General features: G+C 37.7%; 1 protein-coding gene across 1 annotated transcript in view; it reads right to left on the bottom strand.

The window, feature by feature from the left end:
- Nucleotides 1-25,876, bottom strand: part of WDR49 (WD repeat domain 49) — a 133,533-nt gene that overhangs the window by 7,641 nt on the left and 100,016 nt on the right. Inside the window, 5 exon segments of the mRNA XM_079921400.1 lie at nt 8,522-8,682; nt 19,539-19,558; nt 19,562-19,717; nt 24,545-24,595; nt 24,599-24,732. Of these exon segments, the coding sequence (XP_079777526.1) occupies nt 8,522-8,682; nt 19,539-19,558; nt 19,562-19,717; nt 24,545-24,595; nt 24,599-24,732 (522 nt within the window).

Raw genomic sequence — 25,876 nt, forward strand, 5'->3', positions numbered from 1 at the left:
TAAGAATCATAGAGAGTAAGTTTGTATAACAATGAAAAACCAGTATTGTCTCTAGCACAGCCTTCTGAGTAGGCAGATTCTGGCTGAGTTCACCATTTCTGAACTATTTTGCCCCTCTTTGTAAATTGCAGGTTACCATGGATATGCAAACTCCGTCTCATCTGGTAGAGTGTTAACTGACTCGCTCCCCTTCCTTGGAAGCACCGTTTTTGTACCTACCTGCAAATTGGGTCAGGGACAGTTATCTTGCACAAATTATCAATTCTCACCAAATTTTCAATCCTCCCACTTTTCTTCAATATCTGACCACAATCTTCCAAACTTTTTCAATTCTCACGTCTGTCTAAAACTGAGAACTAAAACCTGACAGCCCAAATCTTTATTCAGACTCTGTGCTGCCTTGCAGCTGTCCTTTGCTCTCAGGACCTTCAGGACACCAAAACAACTGACCTTCCCCCCTCCTAACATCTGGTTCTACAGAAGCAATGCCAACAAGAATCCCTGAGAGACACTTCTCAGACACTGTTCTGCCCCACCCAGAAGATTCATGATCACCTCTGGGCTGTTCAACAGTGAGTGGTAATCATTTGTCTTGAACAAAAGTAAGGGGGCTGACAACATTAACCTTTACCCTGTGCAACTAGAAAGTGGAGGCAGTTAAGAAATGGCCCGACCCTCTTGCGTTCCAGAAACAGATAACAGCAAAGGACCACTCTTCTCTCTCTCATTCTGAGATAAGACCCTCTTCACCCTCCTCCCTAGTCTAATAAGACTCATGGATTCATTGATCTGTCTCTACAGTAGCTCAAGCCCCCTTCCTTTTTTTGAGATACTCCTCTTTAATGACTATTCTCCCTGTTGCAATAGCTTGAATAAAATCATCTCTTTAATTGTCTTTGACAAACAACAACAACAAAACAATTCACCTGAGGTGTCACTAATGCAGCATTTTCTCTACGCTGGAAGTTTTAAAGATTTTATATGTACAATATGATGACTTCTGGGAAATCTATGAGCAAAACCTGACCCAGAGCCACTTCTAAGTAGATTCCAGTTTTTTGAATAAAGCATATCAAAAAGGAATTTCAAGCTGTTTGAGAACCCACGGGGAACAACTTGGAAGCTAAAGAGAGAGTGTGAAAGATGTTTCAACTTGAAAGGGAAAGAAAGAAAATACAAAAGGACATTAAAAACACAGTAGGTAAAACTAAAAAGTCACCTGGGGCTTAAGAAGTGTTTGAAACTGTCCCAAGTTCCAAAGCGGTAGTTTAGAATGTTGAAAGTAAGTCTGGCAAAATGCCTCTCATCGTACAATTGCCAAAGAACCTTCAGCACACTGTAATTATGGAGATTTCAGGAATGTGTGTAAAATGCAGTGCAAAGACTTAAGGTAGACTCTGTAATGATAGTGTGGAGGAGGGCATGTATTAGTAATTGAGATTTTTTTTAAGTGCTCATTTATAATAACAATTTTTAAATTCAGTAGCCTCCTACGAAAAAGGAGATGAACAATTTTAAATGAAAGTGTTAAAAATAGGTAATATTATAGTGAAATAGCTGGTTTTAGAAAGCCGCATAAGAATAGGCTGCCTAAGGACTATGATTTCAATGTTATCTGAACAAGGGAGGCTGTACCTAGAAATATTAATAACATGGACACCTGTAAAACAGGGACACTTCTCAACTAGGGTCCACCTTTTACTAGCTATGTGAGACTAGGTATATTATTTAAACTCTTTTTTCTATCCCACAGAGTCTATGCCAGAGACTCTTTATATAGTAAATGGGGGCAATAATAATTCCTGTAACAAAGAGCCATTTAGTGGAATAATAATAATAAAATACCATCAATAAAGAAATGTATCAAACTCTTATTAGGTGAAGGCTCTGTGCTAAGGGCTTCACATGGGTTATTTCACTTAATGTTCACAGCAACATTATGAAGACGGTAACTTATACGATGCCCATTATTAGTTGAAGAAACTAAGGCATAGAGAGTTTAACTGACCTGCTCAAGGTCATATAGCTAGCAAGTGGTAGAGTCTTGATTTGAAGCCAGGTTTATGCTTGAAATTTTGCCCTTACTATACCTTTATTGCTTTGAGTCTTCCAAGTTTTATTCATTCTATAAATGGAAATTCTCCAAAAGACAACCATAACCGTTAACACCTTATAACTGAGTAGGAATCATGACTGTGATTTCAAAGCTTATAAAATAATGTAAAGGACCAGGAGTGGGATAAAAAGCATGAATAGCCAGGGAAGATGGTACTATGCCAATGATCAGTGCATTGCCCCTGAGCTCCAAAGCCACTCTTCACTGCTCGCTGCGTGATAATGGACCAGAGTCTTGTAAATGGTTCTCCTTTGACAGCTGGTACAATGTTGAGCTCTGTCACTAGAGGGACACTGGAGGGGAAATGGATTTCTCTCCAAGTGGGTGTTCCCCTCACCAGGCTCCTGCAGGGCAGTTCCTCCAGCACTAGACTCCTACAGCATGACTTCTCCAGGACCAAGCTCCTCCAGTGCCTTCTGCAGCTCCAGACTCCTGTGATGCAAGGATGGCTTTTCCAGAGCCACAGCTTCCCTTGCCACCCTCCCAGGTGACTTTGCAGCAGAGCGCCACCTGTCTGCCAGCATGCAATGAATGACTTTCTGTAATACCCCAGGAGGCAAGCAGAGGGCCGCCAGTGACTCCTCTCTGTGGACAGCCTCCCCTGCAGCCCCTTGATGGCTCTGCAGTGAGTTCTGAGACACATCACCTCCCTGTGGATGGCTTCCCCTGATGCCCCTGAGAGCAGATTTCTGCAAGTTCCATCTGCAGCAGCTCTGCCAACTTGCCAGGTGGCAAAACAGCGATAAGCCCTCTTGCACAAGGTCTGGGTCTCCGCCCTAGCTTAGGTGGGCCTATTCCTTGGTCTGTCTCAGGCCTGGGAGTAGTGGCTTCTCTTTAGATCTTCTATTCCTGTGTTCTTTAGAATTCTCTTTGCTGCTTACTCGCCAATGTTCTATAATGTGCATATATTATATCTAAAATCGGAAGAAAAAATGAACTGAAAAATAAAATTAATTCTAAAACATGCCTTGATTGTAGTTGCTCTTCAGTTACCATTCTTTTTCTTTCCTCCCTACTATAGTCAGTTTCTTGGAAAAGTGTTAGCTTTTCTTGGTAGATGCCCCACAGGTACCTCCGACTCAACATATTCCGAAAACTAACTCTAAATCATCTTCTCCTCCTATATTCCCTCTCTCAGTAATTGCCTCTCTTTGACACAGTTATCTGGGCTGGAAACCTGATAGTCATACATGTCTTAACATCTCATCAGGGCACAAAATCCTTTAAATTCTATCTCTGTAACACTTCTCAAATTAATAGTTACTTCCTTTCTAGGGTCCCCTTATCTTCAAAATAATAATAGTTACCATTTATGAGTGCTTATTATGTGCTAGTCATTGTGCTAAAATTAACCCACACAACTTCAAGAAGCAGGTACCATTAGCCCCATTTTACAGATGAGAAAACTGAGACTTTGTAGCTTATTTAATTTATCCAGATATAAACAACTAGTAGAAGGCAAAGTGAAAATTCAAAAGAAGATAGCTGCGTCATACAACAAGTTCCCACCACTCTAATACATACACTGCCTTCAGTCTAGCCCCATTATAATGCATCAACTACACAGTTTCCAGAAAGCTTTCTAGAATGCAAATCTGGTCATGTCACTTGCCTGCTTAAACATTTCAACAGGAATTTTGTTTCTGGATAGGATTTAATAAGTAGTGGGGGCTTCCCTGGTGGAGCAGTGGTTGGGAGTCTGCCTGCTGATGCGGGGGACGCGGGTTCGTGCCCTGGTCTGGGAGGATCCCACATGCCGCAGAGCAGCTGGGCCCGTGAGCCATGGCCGCTGAGCCTGCGCGTCCGCAGCCTGTGCTGTGCAACGGGAGAGGCCACAACAGTGAGAGGCCCGCGTACTGCAAAAAAAAAAAAAAAAAAAAAAAAAAGTAGTGGCAGGTCTTCCTTCTCACTGCACCAGATAGGAAAAAAAAAGGTAAATTACAGAAATAATATTCTTAAAGCCTTCAGAGAGCTGTGAAAACAAATATTATCAAATTAAAATTCATGAGATAGTAGAACCATTCTCAGATGAGCTGAGATTGCCAAATCTTTTCTTCCCTTTGGGGATTAATCATGTCTGGGCATTGCTAAGAAACAGGCTTGCCATAGACAGATTTTCTAAGGGAAGGGAAAATCAGAAGAGCTTTTGATGACTGTGTGGGTTGGTGTGATGAACTGCAATTTAGAGACACTTTGTAACTGTGGCCAGGGTTCCCCACAGGACATATTCTGAGTGCTGGGGTAGTGTGGCAGGCTATGGATTGGACTGGGGAGGCAGATTAATGTTTTCTGCGGTCACAATATTCCACTACAGGGAGAGGCCTAAAACAAACATTTGAAACTGAAAGTAAATGAAGTCTAACTAAAGCCATAACCCAGCACTGACCGAACTCCATCCCTAATTGGATTAACATGATCCACCCTTCATGCTCTCTGTCCAGCTAAGGAAAGGGTGCACTGCCTCAGAGAAAAAACGCTAAGTTCATTATCTGTAGATCTTTAACACATAATTTCTGCCATATAATAAAAAATTATACAGAAATTACAGGACTTGCAAGAAAGAAGGAAAATGTGACCAATGACCAAGAGGAAAAAATAAACATTAGAAACAGATCCAAGGATCACCCAGATACTGATGTTAGCAGGCCAGGACTTTAAAATTATTATAAATATGTTCAAGAAAACAGAAAATTTGGACAAAATGGATGAAAACAGAAGTAATTTCAACAGAGTATTAGAATATATATAAACAAGATTCAAATGGCATTTTAGAAATATATATACATATATATATATACACACATATACATATAAAATCTGAAATTGGGAACTGATATCATGGGTTTAAAAGAGACTGGCAAAAGAGACAGGACTAGTGAATGCAAAGGTAAGTCAATATAAAATATCCAAAATGAAGCCCAGAGAAGAAAATAAAACGGAAAAATGAGAAGAACATAAGAAATGTTTGTGATATAATGAAAATCCAACATATGTGTAATTGCAATCCCAGAAGGACTGGAGAGTGGTAACTGGAAAGAAACAATATTTGAAAAGATAATAGCTGAGAATTATTCAACATTGAAGAAAGATGTATTCAAGGATTCCTATCAACCCCAACCAGTATATATACAGAGAAAAGTGTATTTATGCCCACTGTGATAAAACTGCTAAAAAACAAGGATAACGATAAAAATCTGTAAAGCAGCCAGAAAAAAAATTACATTCAAAGAAACAACAATAATATGAAGAGTGGAATTTTAAACAGGAACTATAGGAGCAAGGAAGCAGTGGGATGGTATCTTTAAAGAGTTGAAAAAAACTGCTATCTAGGGTTTTAAACCCAGTGAAAAAATCCTTCCAAAGTCGAAATGAAATAAACGCATTTTTCAGACACATAAAGCTGGGAAAATTACTCATCAGCAGACCAACATTATAAGAAATACTGCAGAAATTTCTTCTGAATAAAGGAAAATAATCTCAGATGGAAGCCTAGTACCCCAAAAAGAAATAAAGTACTGTAACCTCTAGAGTAATCACTAAAAGGCTAACACAAAGAGGTCTAAAAACTGAAGAATTAATAGAAGAGATAAAATGGGATAATTCAGAATACTTGCCTAAAACATTCCAATGGTTCCGCATTTCTGGTAAAATAAATACCAAAGTCCTTAACACAGTACACCAGGTGCTCCACGATTTGGCCCCCATTTACCTCTCTGGCCTTAATTCTCACCATGTCCCTTCAAGAACCCAGCCATTTGGGACTACTCATAGCTCCCTTAGCACACCATCCACATACTGTTCCTTTGCCAGAAATATCATCCCCCTTTTTTCTTACCTAACTAATATCAATTTAACTTTTAATATCTAGCTCAGGCACAATCTGGTTTCTCTGAAAAATCATCTATGAACCTCCACGTGATCCCACAGTACCCAGGGCTTATCTCTATTATAGCCTTTGTTGTAAAACATAATGATTTGTTTCCTTATCTAGTTCCCCAACTAGTCTTCAAGAGCTTTGAAGGCTGTGCCTCTACAAGTCAGCTCTGCGCCTCCACCACCCAGCACAAGGGCCAGCACAGAGAAGGCATTCAATATTCACCAGGAGGGCTAAACAAACACATGAGCAAACACGATTTCTGCAATCAGCTATTTGAAGACTGCTATTATGCAGAGCATGTTACCATCCTCTTCCATTCTCCAGACCCTTATTTCTAAATAGCACACCAGTACCTCAAACTCAACACATTCCAAACTCAACCCTATTCATCTGTGTCAAACTCAGTCAACGTGGCACCATCTGAAGTCACCCATTGCAGCCGGCCTGGAATCATTTGGACTTGTGCCCTACTTCAACCACAATGCGTCTTTCCTTATGTTTCCTTGATCTTGACTTCCTCTTCTCCTCCCTCACCCTTTGAACGCCTACTCATTTTAAGTCCCAGCTCAGAGCTGACTTCCACTTATTCCTTCTTATGCCCCAGGCAGAGTTAATCTGCCTTCTTCTCTGAGGCGTCCACAGAACCTCATTTGTGGTGGCATGTGTCATGCATTCTGTTGTCCTCAGTAGTTTACATCTGTCTCTCCCTCAAGCCGGTGAAACTTTTTAAAAAAGGAACTATTTTCACTTGCAGAGAAGGCAGATGAGTGGAAATATTTTAAAGGGAGCAAAGAAGAAAAATAGAAAAGCAAAAGAGAGAAAACATCTTTTTTAAACGGTGTGGAAATTATAGAAAAATTTTATATTAAGAAATCCAGGAGAAAAAATTCTCTTTGAAAATGTATTAGAGTTTTTTTTGTATTTCCAACCAGCCATTCACCCCCAACTTCCCCTACACGTCCTCCCTGCCCATGAGGAGAATTTATCTGCCGATGAAGGAGAATTCTCCTGCTGCAGAACGTGCAAGGCTCCTCACAAAAACAGGAGCTCCCAGGGCTGAGGAGAGGCATTTGCTGCCCTCACCCTTGCTATCTCCCAATTCCTGGCTCTCCAGCTTCTGCAGTCTTCTTCTCTCCTATTTCTCTTGCCTCTATTCTGACTCCTTGCTCCATCTTGCATGTTCTATGTCTGGACCGTCTTTACACTTTGTTCTGGCTCCCTGGATCTTGTCTTACTGTCTGTTCCCCACACTCTCTTCCGTCTGTGACTCAGCAGGACAAGATAAGTCCTCCCCATGTTTATTCTTGAAGATGAATCATCCTGGGGAAAAAGCAGTAGGCTGATAGACTGAAAGCCCAGTCAGATGCACTATAGGTTATTTAAATCCCTAATGTTTGTGGATTCATGTTTTTAGAAGAAATGAGCAGATATCATAGATGATCCTCCTGAGAGCAAATGAACTATTATAGATTTAGAAAAGAGAAACTGAGAAAAAGCAAAGGAAGCTGATAATAATTAGACTGGAAATATAGCGGTGAGAAATGACAGCTGTATCCTGTTTACAAGTGGAATTTAAAAAAAAAAAATGTTGACCAGCTGTTATAGGGAACCAAGCAGAGACAAGAGGCTTAAACTTCCCCAAGTGTAGACATAAATGCCTCCCTCCTACAAGGGTTATTATTTCTCAAGGATGATGTTGAACCCCCATCTCAGAGGATTTGAAAAGTTTAGAAACCACAGATCTCAGATGGTTCAAGTGCAGTTCTGATCTTTTGACTGTTACAAGTTGAAAACTTCTCTTTTCATTAATTATTTTAAATGAGTTCCCTGCAGTGTCCATACGCTTTCTGAGTGCCTCGCTGAGTAGCAGGTTGTGTTGCCTGCACTCCCGTCGGGTCCCTCTTTGCGGGTAGGATGCTTGTACAGAAGTTACTCTTCAAATTCTTAGACACTCGGAAGCCTATAACAGTCCGAAAAATAGAGCATTCTTTTGCACATCTTGTTTCCAATTCCTCAGAGATCATTCACTTCTGTTTTCTAAATTAAGCTTTCTTGTCGACTCATCATATTAGCCTAGCACAACAGCTGGAAGGCTCTAAGACAATACACTTTAAGTAGCTGCTATTTATAGTGTTTCACATGAAAAGAACAAAACCAGATTGTCAGAGACTCTGTTCTGAAGCTGCCTTAGGATATCTCTTTCTCTGGTATCAGATCTGAAAATTAAGATGATTGGGGGGAATGGGTTCTTATTCATAGCAGACTCATTATATATATTCATGGCATTCTGACTTCAGAAAGATGGCAAAACAAAAATATTCCTCTTATGTATTTTGGCCTGTTGGCTGTCCTTTCTGAGAACACAGATCGGCAGCTGAGCTATAAATCTTAGCTGTCAAACCATACTTCATTTCACTGCAACCTACAAGGCGAACAGTGTTACTTTCGTGCTTTTCTACTTTGTTTTCTTAATTGGTTGAGTTTCGTGGGGAGAGAGGGTGGACGTGGTATGATGGTTGAGGACTTACTTTCAGGAAGTGATGGAAGCTCTGGAATTTGGGGACATTCCTCCTCTGGCTCTTCCCTAAAGTATTTCTCAGGGTCTAGAAGAAAAGCTGGTTTATTGACTTCAGGTAGTTCTTTCAAGTTTCCAATGCTTAATGACCTAAAACTGCCTTTACAACAGCAGCTTTTAAGGGAGGATGGAAAAAAAAAGTATAATATCATTAATTCCTCAGAAAGGGCTAGCACATTTCCAAGTTAACTTTTTTTTTAAAAAAAAATCTAACCTCCCTGTTACTCAGCTGTTACAGCTGCAGATCAGCAAACCCTATAAACACAGCTGTTCAAGATAAATCCATGTTCCTTTTATGCAAAGGGACCGAAAGAAACTCAAGGCTCCCCATTCATTTATTTTTCATTTTGTATTCTTTGCTATTTTCCCTTGAAAATGAATATTCTGCAGTTTTGGAAAAGCTCCAGTTTCTCTTTTATCTGCAAGAAAACTGTACGCTTTGTGAGATGGAATCTATTTTTCAGCGTTTAACAACATATCTAAAATTTTGAGTTTGCAGGTTCACTTTCATTTTGCTAAAATGTAAACCAGATCTTTATTATTGTATCTATGATGCACACAATGAGATAATGGGAAGGAAGACTCTTAATTATGCCCTTACAGGCAAAGTCTTGGACAAAATTAAAAAGTTTTCCTTTTGCTTCATGGGATAAATGGATAATGGAATGGAAGTCTACAAAAACTTAATTCAAGATGTGATTCTATGTTTGTTTAACTGTTAGCTCTGTGAAGGTAAAAACTGTCTGTGCTTTTGTCATTGTGGTAGCTCAGTATCTAGGAAAAGTAAACTAACAGGTAAGTAGCACCTGCTCAGAGACAAGTCATGTGCCATGTCAGTGGTTCTCAAACTGTACCAGGCATCAGAATCATCTGCAGGGCTTATCAAAGCATAAACCACTTGCACCATTCCCGTTTCTAACTTAGTTGGGTGGGGATGGGGCCCCAGAATGTACCTAAATTCCCAGCGATGCTGATGCTGGTAGACCAGGGAACGTACTTTGGGAACCAATGTGTTATATTAAACCAAAGGAGAAATCTTCACAACCTTTAAAGTATCATTATGCCCTTTTGACAGATGAGGAAATCAAGGCTCAAGATGCTTTAGTAACTTGCCTGAATTTACATAACTGGTAAATGGTAGACCTTGGACATCAACTCAAGTATATTTCACTCTAAAAGTCATGCTCCAAGGTATAATAATAATAAATAATATTACTAATAAAACTGTACTGAGTTTCTACAATATGCCAGGCACTAAGTGCTTCACATATATTTTCTCATGTAATCCCGACAAAACCCCTATAGAGTAGATTAGTTTATAAATATGCATTGAATACTAACAAATAATAATGTACCTTTTGACAGCAAAATTTCAACAGAAATGAGCACATTTGCTCTGTGAAAGTGCAGCTTTACCTTGGACGTAAGTTGACAAAAGATCCGTAGTGAGTGAAATATTCTCGTCATATGATGGAGCTTCGAGAATGATTCTCACCACTCTTCTAAACAACACACTTCAATATGATAACAATTCTTTTGTTTCAATTACTTTCTTTTACAGTTTTTTTCTGGTCAGCCACAACTAAACAAGTACGTTGTTCTGTGTGGCTTTGGGCTTTCTGAGAACAAAAATAGTTTTAATTTTATTTTTATCTTTTAAACACTTAGGAGAGAGAATTAACATCCTGTGCCAACTCTATTTTGGAAACTATAGTGGGCACTTTCCACATGTTTTCTGGTTTAGACCTTATACTTCTGCCTATTGTACACTGTGAAGGCTTGGACAAGTCACTTAGTATCTCTGAGCCTCGCTTTCCTCCTTTGTTAAAATGAGATCACAAGAGCTTACTTTCAGATTTATTAAGGAACACCAACATTCCTGGCACATAGAGTAGTTACTTGTTTTCTTCACACCAATCTATAAAATAATAACATGATAAAAATATATCAACAGTGATTACTTACTGAATAATTTTTTTATAACTTCACCATTGTAAAGGTTATGTGTTTTTTTGTTATAAACATTTCTTTCCTTATATTCATACCTAAATTTATAACTTCTGATGGTCTGACATTGGAAGAAAATAATTTATGATGAAACAAAATAACAACCACAAAGGATGAACAGACACTTTCTGGCTATAAATATACACCTTTAACAACAACAACAAAAAATCTCTATCCTGTGGACCTAAGTAGTGACAATTGTTTACACTAATCAAGTTATATCTTTGAATAAAATGCCTACTAGCCAGGTGATGGTATAAAAGGGTAAGAGCCACGAAGGAGGAGAAGCTAGTTAAGCAAAGGTCCTGTCCCCATAAAAACTGGAAGGTCAGAGAAAAAACTATGAAGAAGAAAATGCCACAGAAACGCACACTATCCTTGCCCTGTGTGTAAACTATATGGACTAATCAGTGGTATGTGTCAAAAGCTCTTTTATCCAGTGTTATGCCTGGATCTTCATTTATGGTATCCAAAATGCAAAAAGAAAAAAATAGTTCAGTGCTTTTGAGGCTTGTTATATGAATCGATAGATTAGCTTGAATCCACAGGAAAAGTTTTTATCAATAAAACACAGGAAGTGAAACCAGTCCATAGTTGTATATAATTCCAGTCAGAAAACAGGAAATGGTCTCAAATATATTTAACATTCACTGTCACAGACCTCAACCTTAACAGCTACAAGCCATGTTTCCAAAAATTGTTATTATTCTCTTGGAAGCCTCAGGCCAGGAAACATACCTATTTTTCACAAAATCATTGAGAGCCATGGGGTCTGCCCTCTCCCTTCTGCCTCCTTTCCTTGCACCCTTTGACCCTTTGTGATTACTGCTGCCCTTAACCTTTGTTCCCTATTTTGCTACACATTAAGCAGCTATAGAACCTTGAGATGTTTCCTATACTCTCAGCCTCAATTTCCTGCTCTGTATGAGATTCTTACTGTGATTTTAAAGGAGATAAGATGGATGAATGCTCAGCGATGTGTCTAATAAATAATAGTATTCAATAAATGTTTATTTCCCTCCTCCCTTTTCCTCTCCCCTACTTGACTGTATCTCCCAAACCCAAATGAGCTTAAAAGTAAAAGTTTCATTTTAGAGTAGTTTTAGAGTTACAGAAAAGTTGCAAAGATAGTACAGAGTTCTGGTATACCCCTCACCCAATTTTCCCTGTTGTTAACATCTTATATTACCCTTTGTCACAATCAATACTGATATATTATGATTAACTAACCTTAGTATTTTATTAGGATTTTCCTAGCTTTTCCTAATGTCCTTTTTCTATCCCAGGATACCACATTACATTTAGTTTTCTGACTCCTTAGTTTTCTCTGGTCTATGATAATTTCTCAGACTTGCCTTGTTTTTGATGACCTTGACAATTTTAAGAAATATCAGTCAGTTTTTTTGTAGAATCTCCTTCGATTTGGGTTTGTCTGATGTTTATTTATGGTTACACGAGGATTATGGGTTGTTGGGAGGAAGATAACAGAGATGAAGTGCTATTCTCATTATATCTTATCAAGGGCACAGGTTATCAACCTGACTTACCACTGTTGATGTTAACTTTATCACCTGGCCAAAGTTGTGTTTCCCAAGTTTCTGTAAAGTTACTTTTTCCCTTCCTGTCTATACAGTACTCTCTGGAGGCAAGTTTCCAAGCACAGTCTACACTTAAGGAAGATGAAGAGGAGAGTTAAGCTCTACATCCTTGATTGGGAGGCGTATCTACATAAATTATTTGGAATTATAGATTTTTTTTTTAAGGAAATCTTTGCCATCCAAAAGACTGATGGTAGGTAGCAGCTTTTCTCCAAATCACACTGGAATGATCTCCCTCACAACATACTATCTCCCATGAATAAGACATATTATTCAACCCTCAGAATGGGAGAAAATATTTTCAAACAAAGCAACTGACAAAGGATTAATCTCCAAAATATACAAACATTTCATGCAGCTCAATATCAAAAAACAAATAACCCAATCAAAAAATGGGCAGAAGATCTACACAGACATTTCTCCAAAGAAGACATACAGATAGATGGCCAACAAACACATGAAAAGATGCTCAACATCCCTAATTAATAGAGAAATGCAAATCAAAACTACAATGAGGTATCACCTCATATGAGTTAGAATGGCCATCATCAAAAAATCTACAAACAATAAATGATGGAGAGGGTGTGGAGAAACAGGAACTCTCTTACACTGTTGGTGGGAATGTAAATTGATACAGCCACTATGGAGAACAGTATGGAGGTTCCTCAAAAAACTAAAAATAGAACTACCATAAGACCCAGCAATCCCACTCCTGGGCATATACCTGGAGAAAACCATAATTCCAAAAGATACATGCACCCCAATGTTCACTGCAGCACTATTTACAATAGCCAGGACATGGAAGCAACATAAATGTCCATCAACAGAGGAATGGATAAAGAAGATATGGTACACATATACAATGAATATTACCCATCTATAAGAAGGAACGAAATACTGCCATTTGCAGAGACGTTGGTAGACCTAGAGACTGTCATACAGAGTGAGGTAAGTCAGAAAGAGAAAAACAATATTGTATATCACTTATATGTGGAGTCTAGAGAAATGGTACAGATGAACTTATTTGCAAAGCAGAAATAGAGAGAAAGGTAGAGAACAAACGTATGGATACCGGGGGGGGAAGGGGTTTGGGATGAATTGTGAGATTTGGAATTGACATATACACACTACTATGTATAAAACAGATAACTAATGAGAACCTACTGTATAGTACAGGGAACTCTACTCAGTGCTCTGTGTTGACCTAAATGGGAAGGAAATCTAAAAAAGAGGGGATATGTGTATACATATAACTTATTCACTTTGCTGTATAGCAGAAATTAACACAACATTGTAAAGCAACTATATCCCAATAAAAATTAATTTTAAAAAAAGACATGTTTATTCAGCCACTATCCGGGCTTTGAAGACAAGAATGATGGTATCTTTAGAGAGTCATTTTAAATAGTAAGAGAATCTGTAAAAATAAGAAGTTGGTGGTGGATGCAGGAAAGGTAGATTACGGTGCAGTTAGGTCTGGCAGTTACTACGTTAAGAATATATTTTTTTCCTCAGAAAAGTATAACTGAAATAAACTGAGGTGCAAAAGTTTGAGGGAGGTCTATCTTTGGACTAGTTAACACCAGACCTTAGTTTTTCTCCAAACACCCTGAATGGTTTCCTGCTTTTAGACTCTTTGTTTTCCAGCTCTCTCATCCAGTGGCATTTAAACTGAGTATCTTTTGTATGAAACGAAAGACTTTGTCTATCTCCACTAAAGAATTTAATCCACAGAGGGAAAGAGGAAGGTGGACAGTAAGAGAAACTCTTCTAGAGAGTCATAACAATCTGCACTAATTAGATGACTGCCTAGGAAATGGAGACATACTGATAAAACTCCAAGACAAAGGGCAGTTCTATGAACAACTAGACTGTAGAATCAACTTCGATTTACAGGCCAACCTATTGCTTCTTTTCCATAGACATTTGACTTCTTGGAAAGTGGTTACTATGAAAATGTACAGGGAAATGGAAAGAGGTGAATATTCCTAAGAGTCCAATATTCCTAGTGGTCGAATACAAAAAAGCTAAAGAATGTAATAAGGAACACAGATAGAGTTTAAAACTTTTCCAAAAATGTCTTATGTGATGATGCAAGAAGGGAGCCTACTATGGGCTCTGGCATCCTTGCCATCAATTCTATGAGAAGGAAAGACTCTAAATCTGCCATCTCTCGGTTCTGGATGTAGGAAGTAGGAACGATGTGTGACAAGTCCCCAAGTGCCCTAAAGGAAAGTGAAGGTGCCTAGAGTAGTGGCTTACCCATAGCAGGTACTTGACAAAACATTTGATCACTTGACTCAGAGACCAGCAACTTTTCAATATGGTCACATGTTGCTTGTCAGACAGGCAGAATAGAGCAGTGGCAAAGTGTACTGACTCTGGAATTAGAATGCCTGCTTTGGGGTCCCTGGCTCACCTCTTGTTCATTGTGTAAATCACTTAACTTTTTTCTGTCTTGCTTTCCTAGTTATGAAATAGAGATTATAATTGTAGATATCACCAAGGATTATAGTGACAATTAAATGTTAAACATAAAAAACCCTAGAACAGTGCCTGGAATATGGTAAGAACTCAATAAGTATTGGCTACGATCTCTTTAAGAAAGAATAATACAATATTTTTCACTCAAAGCAGGAGTTCCAACACCACCTACAGACAGTTCTAATACTCTTATTTTATTTTATGTTTGTATTTTTTATATTTATAATATTCCTATTTTATTTTCTCACATAAGCTCTACTGGCAGAATAATTAGATAATCAACAGCTTATAAATGATATTAAATATCAGTTCCCATCTAATAATAATATGGAATTTAGAACATAATTATTTCATATTTCTAAGGAACATTAAGTGTACCTTCTGCCTTATATAAACTTACAGAGAAATTAATGGAATTTATGTTTCATTTCCCATCTAATTATTTTATACTGGTTTCTAATAATCATTTCCCCATAAATATTTTTTTAATGGTAGCAAAAGAAAAATTTGTCAGATAGTAGAAGATGGGGTAGATTTGCTCTTTGTTGCCCTAGAATAAGATGAAGATGGATGAGAGCATGTCCTACAAATGGATAGATCCGACCTACAATTAGAGCCCTTCTATAACAGAGTGGTTGAATAACAGAGAAGGCTATCTGCACAATGGTGAGTGCAGCCCGTAGGATATATTCAAGAAGAGGCTGGGATGTGCTTCTCTTAAGGCCTCAAGAGGAATTAGTCTAGCAGACATCAGATACCTCTTTCAAGTTCATTATCGGATTATTAAAGATTAACAAACGTGAAAAAATAATTAAAAAATAAAACTGATGATTTATCAGAGTGGCAATTTAAATTAAAAATAATAATTTTTAAAATTTTTAAAAATTTTAAATTTTTTAAATTTAAAAAAAATAAAACTGATGATTTATCAGAGTGGCAAGTTTAAATTTTTAAAAAAATAAAACTGATGATTAATCAGAGTGGCAATTTTAAGACAATGACAACAGTCAGGGCTGGTTCAGAGACAGCCATTTCTATATACTGCTGGTGGTGGAGCCTTCACACCATTGGGATGGCAATTTAGCAAGACTCAGAGGCCTTTAAAACTTTGACTCAGCAATCCAATTCAAAGAATTTATTGTAATGATGAATTCAGTCAGGTACTCTTAACACGTGTGCATGAAGGTATTTCAATAAATGTTTCTCAGTTAAAATTTGTAAACAGTGTAAATATTTTAAAAGAAGAGAATGTTTAAAAAGCTACGTGATAAATTCCTAAGAGGTCATTTCGAGTACTGATGTCTGTAGATACTCATATTAAGTAACTCGGAAGTGTACTGGCTGTATGTTTTTAAGTCGTAAAACAGGTTATAAACTTTGTGTATTATATTCTCACGTTTATAAAATGTATATTTGTTTATTTGTATATGCATGCTCAGAACAAGACCTGAAGAGTGAAATGCCTGTTATTGGTGGTTTTGCTGCTAATGATTTCTTGTCATCTTTTTCTTCTTGCTTGTCTGTATTTCTAATTTTTCTCCTAATGAATATGTACTATTTTCATAATAAAGAAATACTCAAAGGTTATATTGTCTAAATTATTCATTCTATCTACAATTTTTCTAGATTACAATAATTTTGTGTTAATCCAGAAACCAAATATTGCCATAGGTTAAGAAAAATGCATGTCCACTGTGGTTTTTGTTCCCCCATTTACTTTTTTCAGTTATTTCTTTTTTCCCCCACTTTCTAGTGGTAATATGACTTTTGCAGAACCTACAGAAGGAGAAAAATCTATTTCTTTGTGTCAATTTTTAACTCAGCATTAGGACTTCCTATTTTCTCTTAAATTCTATATTCATCTGCATATCCCCAGGACTTAAATTGAAGACGACATTTTACCACCTACCTACTTCTCACACACAATACTATAAAATACCTTAAGCACTATGAAAACCTGGTATTTATGTACAAGACAGAACATCATAAATGCCAAGCTTTTATCCTGGAAAGAGAATCTTAGGAGTTAAGGTGAGAACATGGCTTTAAATTATTAAATTTTTCCTTCATTTTTCATGCTTCTTTCATTTTCTATTGGCTTTTTTCTTTTTTCATCTCTATCTTTCTTACTCTTCCTCCCCTTCCATTTAAACATCCCTCCACCCGCATACACACACCAAATGTGCTTTTCCCCTTTTAGTCTCTCTAAATTCTTTTACATGTTTACTTTTCTTTCATACTTTTGCATATGAACAAGAACTGGCATGATTTTCTCCTTGGATTTCCTAATCTGATTAGAAATAGGGCACATTCTTCAGAATAATATTTTCTTAGGGAAAAAGTGATCTGTAATCTCTTCAGTACTGGATGGAGGCCACAAGGGACATTCTACATCTGACAATTGTATTTCATTTATAGGTTTTCTCCATAGGATTCATGGACATGTTTCTGGGATAAGTGAGGGCTGTACCTGCCAAGTCAATTCTGAGGATACGTTTTTAACCTTTTCCTTTCAAATAGTTCAAAAATTCCAAAATGATATTATTCCCTTCTATCTCATTATTACAGTCTTAAAATTTATTTCAATTCACTCATTTGAATTAAAGGCAGAAATTTTAAATATCACAGGTATTTTGGGATGTGTTGTCACTTGAAAAGATGTGGTATAAACAGAGATAACTTTGCTTTTTACTGCCGGAAACATCTCCCAAGGCCCACAGAAATGTATAACGAAGGTGAGATGATCACTCTGCTGTAGTCTTATTTCCTCTGGCAGAATGCAAAGCTCTAGTTTTAAGAGAAATCTGTGAAGTTAGGAACCTATACATCAGCACTAATTTTCAGAAGACAAGTAAAGTGTCATGGAACAATAGGAAATGAAATAAGATGGATAGAAGTCAGGAAAGAAGTCAACAGTTTAAAGTGCCAATTTTTAAATCTAAGGAAAGGCTAATTTAAAAAAAAAGAATAACTGAGATTGTCATAAGTAATGGGAAATTAATATCTTGGCTGAAATACTCAAACAGGAATCTGTGACACTTGCATTCACTCTTCTAGGAGTGTCACAGGAAGAGAAACAATGATCAATCTGTGTTACCCTGGGGTAACTTTATCTCCTGATCTGTACAATTGAGTTGGGTGACTGGGTGGGGGCATTTTATCGTACACCAAGTCTTTCCATTCTCAGCCCTCTATTCTCGTACAGGGTCGGTCATGCTGTATTTCTAAACTGAAAGATTCTTCTGCCTGAAAGTAAAATGCCACTTGACATTTCAGCAAGCCATAATTCAAGGAAATGGAGGAACAAGTACCAAAAGGTAATTTAGTGTAACAGGATGTTTAAAGGGGAATTTTTTTTTCTCTCCTACCTCGTCATCAGAGGTCCAAAAAATCTGAAAGCAAAGTAATTAATTAATTAAGAGGTAAAAAGTATTCCCACATTCCAAAGTGAGGTGCTAGATCGATTCCTTGCGCAGGCCCACTTTGTCAAGGAGGGAGCATCTTGTGATGCTCAGGCCAACCACCACTCTAGGATAGAAACAGACTAAGGATGCAGCAATCCTAAGAGAGGACTGCACTGGAGAGAGTCGTAGGTGTGCACTGAGAACCACTCCCACGGGAGAGGAGGAATGCTTCCCCCTCAGTTCTAGCTCCTGTTCACATAAACCAGGCAAAGAGTTTAACACATGCCCCTTGGGGTAACCATTAGAGGGACACAGTGAACCAGTGACTCATTAATATCTGAAAAAGTCTACTGTGGTTGAAAGTACCCCAGTGAGAGGAGGAGAAGGGGTAGCTGTGGAGCAGTTGGTGTGGCAAGGACATGTGAGCTTCCTGTTGGTCAAGCAGAAGTTAACCCAAGAGAAGCTGTACAAGAGGCGAGGCTGCCAGTGTGAGGGGACTGGAACAGAAAAACCCCAAATGGTGGGTTTGAGCCCCAAGAGTTTAGCCAAAGAGTGCATTAATTTAGAAAGGTGCAAAGCAGAGGTCTCTGCCTGGTGTCATCAGAGAACCCTCAACTGTACTCCCTTAATGTAAACTATGGACTTTAGTTAACAATAAAATATCAATATTGGTTCATCAATCATAACAAATGTACCACACTAATATGTTTGACACTGTGTGGGATGGGCGTGGGGTATGTAGGAATTCTCTGTGCTTTCTATGCAATTTTTCTGTAGACCTTAAAAAAAGTAATATAGGCACATGGTAATAAAAATGCCAATTGTATCAAAGAAAATACAATGAACAAAATTGTTTTCTCAAAAGATTGTTTAATATGAAAGGTGAAATTATGAGAGCATGAGTTAGCAAGAATATGGGAAACAAAAGAAACAATTAAAACTGCCTGGCATTAGAGTTAGAGGAATGTAAGGATGGGATCCATCAGAGTGGCATGAAAAGAAGAAATGGCTGAACAACAGGAAGGAAAGGCTAGAAGTCATAAAAGGAGAGTGATATCCAATATTCAAAGTCAAGCTCTTTGAACTTCTGACATATATACCTCTGTGTGCCTTACCAAAACCAGGAGTAAGATCTGACATACATTCTAAGATGGACAGGTAACTAGCTAGGTAGATACATACATACACATATACACACATATATTGCTTTTAAAGAAAGGGGTTAATTTCCAAAATTAGGTTGATAATGGAGTAGAAACAAGAGACTGGAAGACACAGAACAGAAGTCAAGCATTCAACAGAGACAAGAAGTAAGAATCAGATATCACCCAGAGAACATACGTTCTCCCGTTGCTACACACACAAACCTACGAATAACCTAAATGTTAGCAAAATCTTGAAGTAGTCATTGAACATTCCACAAAGCACAGAAGGAATCTGGGGCCAATTTTACTCCTTACAGGTAAGATGTACTTACTTGTATGTTGACTCTTTGTTTTACTTATCAAGTAGAGAATGTTTTGATGGGTCTAACCATGATTCCTCCTTAGAAAGCAAAGGAATTTCCTTTATGCTTTTCTCTTGAATCTTATCTTCCATTAAATTAGTATTTCTTTTAGGAAGGGAAAAACAGTTCTCAAGTCGCCAATGCTTTGCCTGAAAAAACAGAGATTTACTTTTATAAAATGTATTTTCCTTGAACATTTATATGTGTCTAACATGTGCTAGATTATTAATTGAAGTCCTGGGGACACCAGAAATGAAGATGATATGGTTCCTGAACTCAAGGAGCTTACAGTCTTCTAAGGGAGATGGGACATATACATGTAACTTTAATAAAGTTAGAAAGTGATGTATCATAAGAAACAAACAGATATTTTCTGAAGAGATAATAATGAACTGCTAAAAAGAAATTAACATTCCCACTTTAAAATCCTGTATAGCAAGATGTATATTAACTAAAAAGAAAAACAAAGCTTTGGTTGAAGAACTGTCTGAATTTTTCATACTACTACTTTCTTTGCATCTTCCCCTCCCAAAATCTCAAAAGCTAGTCCAATTACTGAGTACTTTTTCCTAGAAAAATATATGTGTTACATGATAGTTTTCACAGATCTTGGCTACCGCTCTTAATGTGTATCCATCTAGCGAGAGCTCCCCATTGACAATTTATGTTTTAAATACAGAAGCAATTTCCTTGTCTTCTATTTGTTCACACTGTATCCACAGGAACGCAGCAGGGAACACAGCCTGTGTGAGATGAGGGAACGTTAGGGATCCCCAGCATATCTGACTGGCCTATGAATGATCAACTTTTGTCAGAGGATTTACAAAGTACAATGCCTACAGGGGTCAGGAAGGCAAGTCTTGTATAAGATGATAAATAGCAAATGAAAGTCAGCCTCAGTGTTCATAGGCAAAAGGAAAAGAAAGGTGGCATTACACTGACTTAGAGGGAACCTATTTTCCATAAAGGGGGCCACAGCTACTCTCAGGGAATGACATGTTCTTTTCCAAGAGAAGCAAGAAATTTGGATATTATATGAAACCTCTTAATGTTTAAACATGGGCAACTAAATCAAATTTTAAACACTGGGTGAATAGGCTCGATCAAAGTCACTGGCCATCAAAGCAATCAGCTGAGGAGGGGCGCCAGTACACACTCTGCCCAACACAACAGTGGTCAGTGCTGAGATGGACACTGAAGAAGCACAAGCATCATCTAATTTCTTTTTATACCACAATCATCTGACAGTTTCTTGGGATAAATGTATCTCCACAGATAAACCATCCCTACCCCTATCTCTCCAACTCTAGAAATAGACATAGCACACCACATACTTTTAAAACTCTAACTTGAAAACCAACCTCAGATCAATAGCTATGTTATAAAACTGATTCACAGTTATTAAAAAAAAAACTTCTTTTTTGAAATATACTGAATCACACTGCATTAAATTTTGAATACTTTAATCAGACTGAATGTGATTGGAAAATGAAGCCTTAGTGTATGAAATTAAAATACACGATTGCTTTTCCTTTTGTTTTTATAACTGCTAGAACAGAATTAATTCCACGAAAAGACAAATGCAACATTCAAATGTAGGTCAAAAGTCACTACACTGTACAAATCAAGCTGGTTCAGGAAAAATTGCTCTGATCCGAGCTATATTTAAGAATTGAGTCTCTTCTTATCTCCGTATTTCCGTCTGCCTCCCATATCTTTCTGTTCTTTCTGTGAAAGGATGTCTCATCTCACACTATGAGAAGGACATTCACTGTTGCTTTTTTCCAGTATCTGCTAATTTTCTCTCTTTCTTCCTCCCCTCCTCTCCATTGCCCTCCCCTCCCACTGCCTCCTGTGGCCCTTGGAACTAACAGCACCCATATCCAAGACAGCTTGACAAAAGTGAGTTCTTAAAAAACATTTAAAGCTCAAGCAGAAGGGACTAGAAAACGCAGCTGTCCCCCGCTTTGCCCGTCTTTACTTTCTAAAACTACCCAGCTCTGGTGGCTCTTTTCCTATCTCGAACAGAAGGGAAAAAAACCAAACTATTTTCACGCAGGCTTTCTGAGGCTGAGTTCTTTGAAATACAAAAGCAGAGATGTGGATGGACCTAGAGACTGTCATACAGAGTGAAGTAAGTCAGAAAGAGAAAAACAAATATCGTATATTAACGCATATACATGGAACCCAGAAAAATGGTACAGAAGAACCAGTGTGCAGGGCAGAAATAGAGACACAGATGTAGAGAACAAACATATGGACACCAAGGGGGAAAGTGGCAGGGGCGGGGGGCAGTGGTGGGATGAATTGGGAGATTTTGATTGATATATATACACTAATATATATAAAATGGGTAACGAATACGTGACGACCTATATACATGATGAAGTTCATCAATTTCATCAAATAGCTGATTTTACTGTTGATTTTTTTTCTTTCCATCCTCCCCCATCCCCTCCTTCCTTTCTTTCCACTTCTCAAGTTAGTTAAATCAGTTAGAAACCTTCTTTTGAACGTTCATACCATTTTCCTAACCTCTGTTACCATGAGCTGTTCTTTTGCATTTGTATCACAGATTGCTGTTCCCAAATGTACCTTTTGCAATTTCCGTATCAGACTTTAAAAAAAAGTGTTACATCACTGCAATCATTTAATATTTTCACATTTTAGAATTCTGGCATTTCTGTTCATTCAGGAGTACTGTCTTAATTCCAGTAAGAACAAACTCACAGAAGCCCCAACTCTGATGAGATCGCTCCGACCTCATGAAGACTGGATAAGTTCCGTAGAGATGTGTGAGCCAGGCGGCCGCTTACTGGTTCTCTCCGCCTCTGAAGACTGCAGCATTTGTGTGACTGTTGTCTGTGGTGCTCCTGTCCAGATCTTTGGTCAGGTAGAAATATCATTTTCTTATTATTCTAATGTTTACTTGACATTTATTATGAGCTAGGCCTGATTTCCATTTGAATCTCATCGGCCATTCAAGTTCATTAGTCATGAAAGAACTGACTTCCATTTCTGGAACTGTAGCTCCAGGCCTCCCTTATTAACCAAGGCAGTTCTATCAAGTGGAGGACACTGGAGACATGAAAAGTTTGGGGCCTCAACGCAGCTCAAAACGTACCAGGATTTCTGAGAAAAATTTCTCCTCCAAAATAAGTGGATCCCTTCAATTTCAAAATTTAGTAGAAACACACTACAAGGTGAATAGATTTACTGTATTATTATCAAACAGATGACTATGACAGCCAAGTAATTATCAGGTAATAATCAAATATAGAAAAATTTAGGAAAAAACCAAACTCTTCTGTTCATTGTCTGATTTATTCCTGCCTAAATAACAATTGCTAATGTTTGCTGAGTTTCTCCTGTTCTAAGGTCTCTACATGAATAATTTCATGTAATCTTCACAATTGCCCGTCCCATGAGGGATGAATGCTCATTATTCCCATTTTATAGATGAGGAAACAGAGGCACAGAGAGTTTGAATAAATTGCCTGAGCTCACAGAAGCTAATAAGTGGTAGAGTTTGACGTTTGACTCAAGCTGGCTCATTTCAGAGCTCATGCTTTTAACCCCTTCCTCCCATGAAACTAAGCTGTGATTTATACCTGCTTATAAAAAAATAGAAGAAAGAAAATATTTATTGTCTCACATTTCTTTTCTTTTTTCCATTTATTTTCATGGGAACTCAGCTCCTGTTCCCTTTGTACTTTGGGGGACAAAATATCATCCCGATCTCTTTCAACCAGCACTGTTCAGACATGGTGGTGTGAGCATAGCCCGGAACCTCAGTTTGTATCTGGCCAGTTAACATGGTCCTATTCAGCAGCCTCAGGTGCCACTCTCATGCCCTGAGTACGGCGATTCTCTTCATGCTGGAAGACGAAGTCTGTTGTTGCTCCCTTTGTGAAGTCGGCTTGAGGATATCAACCTGTGCTGACAGAATTCCGTACAGCCCTTTAGGACACGGAGGGTGATGGTAAATCAGAAAATGATGGTAAATTGTGCAGGTAGACCGTTTTGGGCCGGGTAATGCGGAAGTCTCCAAGAGCTGTACAGCCTCTTCTGCTCTGTAAATAAGGCAAGTGCTAGACTCTTCTCAGGAAAAAGAGTGTCTGGGTGGGAACTCAAATCGGTGTGTGGGCAGGTGTGATGAGACAGCGTGGGGCAAAGCTGGCATTCTGAACATGAAAGGAGTTGAAAAGCTGCTTCTGGCAGTTGGAGAAGTTAATGCGATGCTGACATTGCTATATGGCCATGCCACATGGGCTCTGGTGAGATGAGGTGCAAAAAAAAAAAAGAGTGTCTTCAAGCGGGTGTTGTCTGGAGTATAAGTCCTTTAGATGGTGCTGAAGCAAGAAATAGGGCTGTTCCAGGTATGCGTGCCATATAAACTGTGTCCACCAAACACAATCTGTACTGCAATTTTATTTTAATTAAGAAATATGTGCTAGTAAAACTGTTCATTTTATACCTTTGATAGTTTTCCTTAGTTATTTCGTAAAGTCTTTTTCTCGCATAAAATACAAAAAATACTATTATTTTATAGTATTATTAGAAAATTGAGCAGGTAATCAGTGACACAAAAATCCCAAACTAACTCAGGAGGACAATAATGTTAGATGAAAGGCCAGGACTCTATTTAAATTATGTTTACGGTCTCACTTCAAATAAGGCATATCTTAACTGTTTATTCTCAAACAATGCATGGTATATTACTGACAATACTGCATTCCTAAATTGGGGGATTGACTTGACGATATATGAACAGAGGATTTTCAATATTGAGAAAAATCTGTTTTTCCCCATGAATTATTTAAAAGAAGTCTGATCAATACATATGTTTTCTTTAAAATACTCAGATTGATCGTGTCTTCCTTTATCTAGAAAACAGACAAGACCTGATTCATAGTTATCTGCAACAAAAGGCAGTCAAAAATTATAAAGATAGTGTTAGAATTTTTTCAACGTACCTCTGTATTCCAGATTTTCAACCACCCCTCAAGATCTCCTGCGGCGAGGTATCAATTTGACTTATCAATAGACACAATAATGGAACCAACAACGTTATGAGCCAAAAATTCAGCCAGAAGGTGCTTCTTAAATGTATCCCAGAATCTGACATACCCAGATCCTCCACAAGACACCAGGTTGGCACCCCCTAATATGTAAGAGAACCCCTAACTAGGAAACTACAAACACAAGAAACAACTTCCTCACTGGTTTGCCCTGTAGAAAGCATATGGATGTTGGAGAGGTGAGTAGCCCCAAAATCAACTTCCAGCACTCTGATTCTCTCAAATATAAACTGGAAAAAACCCTATGATACATTCACTGGTTTTTGTTGAATATTAAATGAGATAGGATATGTAAGATGTTCCATTAAATCTAGTTACCACTCCTTCGTTCATTGTTTTGATATTATTTGGGTTTTTAAATTTTGATAGAAGTAATCTGTTACTTCAAATAAACTTACAAAATACTAATTTCAACATTATAATAATATTTCAATTACGTAAAACACATCTTCCTTAATTACCCGTGGGACACATATACCAAAGAAGTAAAATTCCTCTTGCACAGAGCTGGATGCGTGTATGTAGTTATAGCAGCATAGCTAGTGATTCCTCTATGTAGCTGTATGCTTTGAATTCTACTTATGAGCTTGTTTTTTAATCTTTCCTCAAGAATTCATTGTAAGTCCTTATGGAACACTTTCTTGGTTCATAGGCCTAGAACTAACCTTTTCATTTTCCATTTTTATAGGCTTGTAGAAGCACTTTACCTAAATTATTCTTCTGTGGCAAAGTTCCTATTATTATTTGATAAATCTGTAGACTTCCAATTTGCTTCACAAATGTGCTGCCTATTAACAATCATATCTGTTTAAGGTAGAAATAATGGTATGTAGCCGCTTCAGTGGAAACAATTTGGGAATACTGATAACAGTAAGAAGAATTAGTGTTGAGAGCAATTTCAGGATAATAGTTCATTTTGTAAGTATAAGTGCGTCCTGGAAAATAGAGAGTTTTAGAATCTGTTTCAAGGTCTATTCTAAATATTTCACAATGGTTCTAAAACTCTATAGGGGTATACCTTTATTGACTTTTAATGCAGAAAAATTATATAAGAAAATCATGCAGATTTTCCATCTGCAAATTGAATATGCGAGAGTGAATGTGGAAAACATGGTTCAGATTTCTTTTTTCAATCATATGACATATATATGTCTAGATTCCTATTGTTGAGGAAAAATATTTCTAAAATTTAAAAATTACTTTTTAGGTGAAAGGTCAAAACTACGC

Source organism: Stenella coeruleoalba (genome assembly GCF_951394435.1).
Source record: "Stenella coeruleoalba genome assembly, chromosome: 5".
Lineage (NCBI taxonomy): Eukaryota > Metazoa > Chordata > Mammalia > Artiodactyla > Delphinidae > Stenella > Stenella coeruleoalba.